This window comes from Nestor notabilis, unplaced genomic scaffold (genome assembly GCF_000696875.1).
Source record: "Nestor notabilis isolate BGI_N333 unplaced genomic scaffold, ASM69687v1 scaffold3501, whole genome shotgun sequence".
NCBI classification, from domain to species: Eukaryota; Metazoa; Chordata; class Aves; order Psittaciformes; family Psittacidae; genus Nestor; species Nestor notabilis.
The window spans coordinates 313,665-322,042 of record NW_009914083.1 but is presented as its reverse complement, the minus strand read 5'-3'; the positions used below and the strand labels follow the sequence as shown (position 1 = coordinate 322,042).

The following is an 8,378-nucleotide window of genomic DNA, read 5'->3' as shown; positions in this document are numbered from 1 at the left end:
GACAGGCGAGGAGTTAGCAACTCTTTTCAGCTCAGTTTTGGAGGAATAGTGAGAGTTATACACTCCATGTGCTATAAGGAACTACGTTTTCTTGCTCGCAAAACTAAAACTGGCTTCAGATCTCTGACAACGTGAAAGCAGTTTGAAAGGAAAAGGCAACCATAGGAAGAAAGTTGAAAACAAGATATTTTCTTTTTGGCACAGATTGTAACAGAAATATTTGACTTTTTTCCATGGAACAGTACAACTTTTGGATCTGATGCACATTTCTTTTAATTTTTCCTCCAATCACGGTAATTTACTTAGAGTTAAATGAAGAGATCAAAGTGTGAAGCAAACAAATACTACTTAAAGGTCTGGAAGGATATTTTGCCATCACTGAAGGAATGGACTTTCTGAAACTTCATGGAAAATGTACCTTTTAATACAAGAAGTGGCAAAGGAAAACTTGTGATTGAAATCTTACAGGAATTTGATTTCAGTTTTACTTTTTACTTTAAATAGACCATGGAGAACTTACCATCTCTGCTGTCTTGTCATTATTCTCTGCTGATTTTATTTCAGTACAAGTACCAGGTAATGTTCTGAATATGGTCAGTATTGAGATATATTTGGATTCCTCTTAGCAAATATTGCCTTACTTTCTCATTATGTAATGTTTTATGTGCAGGTGTATGGAAACTATTCCCAGTTACCCAAACACCCAGGTAAGGAATGTTCTATTTCCATTTTATGACAATGTGTTTAAATGTTTCTTTGCTTTTTTGGTTTCTATTTTTTCATTTTTCTTAGTAGCTCCAAAGAAACTGTGATCCTACGTTTGATGTCAGCTATGTATTAAAAATGCCATAGTCTAAAGTATCAGACTGTACCAGTCATTTTAAATTCAGTAACTTACCTACTGAATATTCTGCACAGAATGGGAGAAAAATGGTTTGTATTCAACAGGTAGAAAACATATGCTGTTTATGTTTTAATACTTTTTTTCAGCGTGAGTTTTTGAATCAGACTTCTACTCAGCCTGTTTTCTTTTCTCCCCTCAGTGTGTTCAGCATTTTCAGTTCAATGATTTAGAGTTAGATATGCCAGCTTGTATACTTTGCAGTATTTCTGCATGGCTTCAAGTCATTTCGCCTCTTCCCAGTCCTCGTGCTTAAGTTTAAATTGGTTATAGACCATAATAAGGATCTCTCATATGTTTTTGATGTAGAAAAAACTTACACAAAGCTTACTTGGGGTCTGTATGTGTAACTGCAGAATTCTTCTGGTTTTATATAAATAGTTTAACCTCAAGCCTCATGGTGGTGTACAAGTACAATTTTACTGCTTTAGCAGTGCATGTATTGCTTCGTGCTTTAAGCTTTAACCATATGTAATTATTTTCAAATGAAATACATTGTGATGTGGCAAAGCCATGTTGTATGCTATTGCAGTAGCTTCAGATCCATTAGTTTCTTCTGGATTCACTGGAAAACAAAAAAGTACAGTCTCATTTCCTACAGATGAGGATCAGTGGCTTCTAGGTGATGAAACAGTATGGGGGGGAAAAAAGCTTCCTGCAGTAAGGGAGAACATTACACAACACTTATTTTGTAGTATAGTGTGTGTGCATGTGTAAGTGTCACTGAGTGATGCTTCCTGGATTGGAACTTGGTTTGTAAACAGGTCCTGTAGTTTTGTCCTAAACACGGCATAGTTAGCTATGGAAGGCATATTGCCTTGAATTAAGCTTATACTTGGAACAGGTATTTGTTTTCAGAGGTCTTCTCAGGGCTGATTGGCTGGTAGTGGGGCAACAGCGTGCCTTTGTATAGTTCAGAACTGGGAGCTGGGAAAGCCGGAGACATGCAGTGTGGGTCTAGGCAATTCACTTTGCTGTATGTCTGTTTTCCTTCCAATTATTTTTGCCCATGTTTTCAAGCTTTTAAACGTAAGCTCCTTAAAATATAGCTGGTTCTTAGGAGCTTGATGCCAACTATGGCTTTGTTGTGATGCTGCTACTACTGCTAATAAAATTTTTGTGCCACATTGTGACAGATTTTTTGGCAGCAAATTATTTTCTCCCTGGATTTTTCATTTCTGTTTGTCTCAATTTTTTTTTTCTTTCTACCACCTCTCTTAACTTTAATCCTTTTTCTATTTTGATGCATAAAGATGTTAATGGGAGCAAGAGATATTTGTATATAAGCACACTGTGAAACAGCAGGCATGTTCTGTGCTCTGCAGAGCAGAACTAGTAGTTTGATTAAAGTCAGATGGAGGTACGTTGGCACAGGTAGCCTATGTGGATGCTCTTAATAGCATAGAAATTTATAACTTCCTTTTGCAGCAGCCAGAATTATGTTTTTTGAAGGTAGAACTAAGCACATGTCCAGATTTAGTTTATGTAAATGCAGAAATCCTTGTTCCTAGATCCTGTTTCCTTGGCATGCTTTGTCACGCTCAGCTTAGTTAAGTTTGGATTGCCTGGAATTTTTAGATTGGGTTTTGTATGTGCTTACTCTGTCATTATTATCTTATGCTGGCAGTACCCTTCTTTTGTTAGCAGTTGTGCCTTTCTCTGTGTCTTCCAAATATTTAAAGGAAAAGTATAGGCATAGAATCTCATCCATTTCTCTAAAGACATCCCCATCTTACCTATTTATGCTTCCTTCTCTGTGGGAAAACCTCTTTGACAACTGCAAGCATTTCTAGTCAGGTAGGCCAGTAATAGATCCTGGTCAATTATGAATAATTTGTTAGATATTGTTTAGGAATGAAAATTCCTGGGAATTCTCTAGTATCTTTTCCTATTCCCGTGAACCACAGAGAGCTGAGTTACCTATGGAGGAGGCAGGAGCAGTAGTAGTATGCTATGGAAGCTAAATATTTCCCCATGCTTTCCCTTCTCAGCGCTTCGTACTATCTACAGCGTGTTTAGAACTATCAGTAATATTTTGGAATTAGTCTTGAATGACTTTCTTGACTGTTACTTCAACAAATGCAGTCTGGTACAGTAACAGGGTTTTAATCAGAGATTGTTGCACATTTTAAGTGCAGTTAAAATAAAAGTCAGTTGAGCTTTAAAAACAGGTTTTCTGCAGTGATCAATCAGATGGTTTTAATCTACTCTGCCATTTTTATTTGATTTATCATCTTGCTTGTGTGCTGGACTTGATTTACATAAAATATCTTGGTTAACCTATTGACTTCCTTTATTGCTTTCTTCTGTAGTGACTTACTACACTCCTTGTTAGTCCTTACTTTAATAACCTTTTCATTTGTGTTTCTTGGAAGGGTTCAAAGTTCTCGCATCAGCTTCCCATTACTGGCCATTGGAAGATGTGGATGGAATTCACGAATTTCGGGATACAAATGGAGGTAGATAAAGGATTCGTTGACAAGAGCAGTAACATAAGTATTTGTGGCAGTCTGTAAGTAGAAAGGAAGCAGAAGAAATGAAGGAGGTTAGCTTTTGTACCACAGCAGTAGGGATTTTTTTCATTTAATGTTTTTGCAGTGCTCCAATGTCCAAATGATAATGTATTTGTGAGCTGATTTTTATAGAGTATTCTCAGATGTTTTATGGGCTGTCTACACATTGTTAAGGTTATAAAGAGAAAAGGTTTATGATCCAAAGAGTCATTGAAATCACAGTTACTGGTTGCTTTGGTACATGCTAATACACTCAGTGACTGGGATAGCTGGCTATGCTGGCAGTGAAGTGCCTGCTTCTTTTTGCTTTCTGGAAGGAGTGAAGTGCCCAAGTTCTTCATGCAATTTGAAAATTCCATGTAGCATCTACAGAAAGAGAAGTTTAAGTTCTTATGTATGTGTCGACTCACTTCTATCTGCTTTTGGGTGTTCCCTTAAAAGCAGTATTGCAGCATTAGTTTAATTTTTAATTTTTTTTTTCCAGTCAATGAAAATAAAGATAGTTTTGGTAAGGCAAAACTCTTACTGATTTGAAAGTCATTTTAGCCAGTTCCAAGTTGGGTTGATGTATATTCCCCAGTATTTATCACACTATGGCTACCACCTTTGGAAGTTGAGCTACACAGTTTTGTACTTTTACAAGGGGTAGCTGCTGGGCTACTACTGGTGACTGTAATATCTTTACCCAGAAAGATGCAGAAGATTAAGTCTGGAGTTAGAGACGTTTATAACCTTACATGAAAGATGTTAACAAAATTGTGAAGTTATTGTTATTTATTATGCAAAAATGGTAATATCAATCCCTGTTCCTAAGTGGAGAAAAAGATCCATGTATTGTAAGCTTAAACTTTGACCCATCTTGCCACAAAACTTCTTAAAGGAATGAAATTGGCTCACCAGAAATAAATCTGGGCAATATTCTGCTCCTGTTGGAGGCTGATGGCAGCATTCCTATTGACTTCAGTAGAATCATAATTTGGCTTACAAAAAGTTACCATGTGAGTTCTTGAACAGTGTATTAAAGTAACTTTCTGACACTGTAGTTTCAAGAAGATTAAAGCACTCCATATCTAGCACTGTTTTAGCAGTCGTGTTACAACAAAGTTATTTTTGAAAGTGCTTGAAAGAGCACAATTGCTATAAAATAGAGCAATTGACAATTAATGTTAGATTATTTTTCAAATTATGTTAAATTACATTACTTAAGCAAAATTCAGAAATATTTTCAGTAGTATTTTGGAAAAGATAGAGCAGAACATAGTAAGTTCCTGATCCTACAAACCTTCACTTACAGGAATGGGACTGGCTCACATGAGTAGTCTGCTTTGACTCCTATTATGACATTGTGTTGAAAAACTTTACAAGGAGCCAGCTGCATGACTTCGCTGAAAAAATGTTTGGAGGACTTTGTCTTACTATTGTTGGCAAAGGATGCCAGGAGCAAAAAGTCTCATTCTGTGCAGAGCAACTCTGACAGTGTTGATTTTTTTCTTTAGTGTTGTACTGGATAGTTCATATTTGTCAGTTGCTTATATTATGTCTTATAATACACAGATATTATTTCAGCTGCCTCCAGCAGAGTTCTTATGTAGCTATCTGAGGTTTGTCTTTGATATACTAGAAAAGTTTTCTTGTAGTAATTTAATGCAGGTGACAATTTGCTTGTTTTTGATACCATTCTGATTACACAACTCTTCTGTTTATTGCTAGAGCCTGCCTTGTTTTTCCACTCATCACATCATGCAGTTATTTTCATTCCATGTTTCTCCTCTTAAATCCTTGAAGCATCATAATCTGTCCGTCATGTTAATCCATTTTATTTGTTGAAGTCATTGTGTGTGAAGCCAGATTTATATCTCTCAAAGCATTTGTGTTGTCAGAGTGTCAGCAAATTAATTTTATTATCTCAGCAGTAGAAGCAATTGAAGGGAAACAATCAACTTAAAATATAGCAAACAAAAAAGATGTGGCTGTGTTCTGGTTTCTCATCTGACCCCTTGTTTTCCATGTATTTTTATCTTGAGGTATTTGCATGAATTTTTCTTTTAAGAGCATTTGCCTCTCTTCTATGAGCTCAGCTGGTTTAAATCCCAAATCAATGTCTATTTACTTCCATGGGCATTCCCTCAAGTTCTCTTTGCCTGCCCAGGGTAAATAATTACAGTGGGCAATGTTAAATTATCAAAATGAGAAGAAAATTTTATTGTCAGACATGAAACAGTTCAGTTTTTTCCTTATGTTTAGATGGAATTTCTCATATTTTGACTTGTGCCCATTGCCTCTTATCTGTTCACTGTATACAACTAAGGAGAGGCTGGCACTATCTTTAGTGCTGTTGTGTGTTTATACACATTGATAAGGTCCCTGAGCCCACTCATCTCCAGGCTGAGCAGTGCCAGCATTCTCAGCCTTTCACTGGACTTGCTTCAGTAAGTCCATGTCTCTCTTGTACTGGGGAGCCGAGAACTGGACATGGGACTTGAATTGCCCTTAGCTTTCGCGCCAGTATAATGATTTTTGTTATAATTAGAGTTCCTTACCGACATGATGATATTTCAGAGCCCTTCATCAGCAGTTGTACTTCTCAATAGTTTTTCTTCTCAGTTTTGGTGGGTTGTTTGGTTTTGGTTTTTTTTTGTTTTTTTTAGTAAGGAAAAAAATGTTTAACTGATACTGTATTTCTTTACTTACCTTGGGTAGTTAAAGAATGTGACATTCACAAGCATGCAAGTCCTCAGGAGAAGTGCTTGCATGATAATTTTAAAGGCCACTGATCAACATCTATATGTTGAGAGATATGAACTGGTCAATTCATTACTGATTGTGTTTATTCATTGTTTTGCTTATTTGCTTATTTTCTTTTGTTGTTCCACCCAGCTCTAAGAATCCACAACTTCACTGTGCTTCCTTCCCATAACTCTACCTTTGTATATACCAATGACTCTGCCTACTCTAACTTCTCTGCAACTGTAGGTGAGGATTTACGTATTTTTTGTTCTGCATTTGTCAAGCTTGGATGGTTCTTGTAACATTGGATTCAGAGTTAAACACTGAGTTTTGATTCAGGTGGTCATGTGGTAAAGGTTCGTTTATGCTTACATTATCATAAGTTACTGAAAAAGCACACCTGCAATGTTACCTGAATTACTCGGAATTCCTGGGAGAGACATCCTCATGCTAAGCATTAGCCCATGGGAGAGTGGGCCCCAGTGGTCCTCCAAAACTGGTAATATCTGTGTTACACTTAAAATAAACAGAGATTACATTTCAGAGGAACATAAAGAACAATAGGGTGATTTTCTTTTTGCTTGTCTTTCAAGGTTTAAAGGAAAAAGAAGTTATCCGTTTTTCACGATTTCTTGATAATTTTTAAAGGATACATTAAGAAAAGACAAAAGCAAGCAAATTTGCAAAGCCAGGAAGTAAGATTTTGTCAACCATGACATCTTTGATTAATATGATTAGGTTTTTTAGTTTGGTTTTGTGTTTAAGGCTAGCAGCAATCTGCATAGATACGTCCTTTTAATGTTTTTTTCCTTTTCTTTACATCAACACACCAGGAGATAAAAGGAAGAACAGAAAATGACAACTCTCCAGGCAGAAACCTGATGATTGGAAACTAGCTACATCTACACAAGCATAAGCTTAGCCATTTAGTTTAAGTCACAAGCATTCATTCTTGTGTATGTGCAAGTGTCCACTTCACAATTAGGTTTTAACTCACTCTGGTTTAGTTCTTGGAAAATCTGACCTAAGGAGAAGTATGGAAATGATAAAACTGTTATTAGGGCTGCTCAGATACTAGGAGTTTTGTATTCGAATGATAAACAAATTATTTTTTTACTTTCTAATAGTAAAAGTATGCTAGCAAATGTGAACTCTGTTAATAATGAACTTCAAATAACCCTAATTCCATTCACTGCTTTCTTATCTGCTTTATAGGCCATTTGCATAGTTCACACATAATAAGATATACTCAGTATGAACATTAAAAAGAGTGACGTCAAGGGCAAGGGAAATACTATGGAAACAGAAATGCGTTACCTTACAACTAAATCTGGCTAGATGAACTTAGAATTCAAGTGGCTCAAGAAATGTTTGCTTCATTGTCTGATACATGCTCAAATTTTTAAAAGAAACCAAATTTTATCTCTCGGAGACAAAACTTGTTGACTTCTTCCTCAAAGAGGGGAAGATATGGAATGAGAGTTATCTGTATGGGTCTAGAAAAAAACCAAACCCTACAAACTACCAACAAATAAAGCCCCATCAAACTCAAACAAAACCAAAACAGAACAAAAAACCTCAACCAACCAAAAAAAAAAAATCCCCCAACAAAAGTAAACCTATAGTTGGGACTGGATAAACATATGAGGTATATGAGTCTATTAAAATCATGTTTCCGGAAAGTTTTGAGTTATACAAATATTAAACTATATTTTGCTTTTCCTTTAGATATTGTAGAAGGAATGGTGAACAAAGGAATTTACGTCACTGAAAAGAAAGGAGTTACCTTTCTCTTCTTTGGAAGCTATCAAAATTCTTGCATTAGTAATCCAGAAGTTTGTGGACCTGAAGGTTGGTAAATTTATTCATTGCTTTATTCATTTCTTATTTCTGTCAAATTATGTAATTCAGTGACTGTTGTTTCTTCCCTCTTTGGAATGAACTCTAAAATTCTAGCTTGACACTTGCCTTTAGTGTCTTTTAAATCACTTGAGTGTTGCTGTAAATTTAGTCTTTTCTAACTGCAATTGAAATTAGAATTAATCACCAGCTACTCAGATCAATGATGTATGGTGTAATTATTTCAAACAAAGACTAAAATAAGCTTTCAGTGCCCTAGAATCTTGCGTGTGGCACCAAGTTTGATTCATACAAGAGCTGCAGTTAAACAATAGAAGTTGTCCTACAGGTTTCAGATACAGTTTTAAGAGACCATTTTTCAGTGTGGCCTCTTAGCA

At 35.9% G+C, this 8,378-nt stretch overlaps 1 protein-coding gene across 1 annotated transcript in view; it reads left to right on the top strand.

Annotated features, from left to right (window-relative positions):
- Positions 1-507: 507 nt before the first annotated feature.
- The window catches only part of GPR133 (G protein-coupled receptor 133), a 139,272-nt gene continuing 131,401 nt past the window's right edge, over positions 508-8,378 (top strand). Inside the window, exons 1-4 of the mRNA XM_010023467.1 lie at positions 508-576; positions 671-707; positions 3,277-3,360; positions 7,870-7,992. Coding sequence (XP_010021769.1) covers positions 508-576; positions 671-707; positions 3,277-3,360; positions 7,870-7,992 — 313 coding nt within the window. The remainder of the gene's footprint in view (positions 577-670; positions 708-3,276; positions 3,361-7,869; positions 7,993-8,378) is intronic.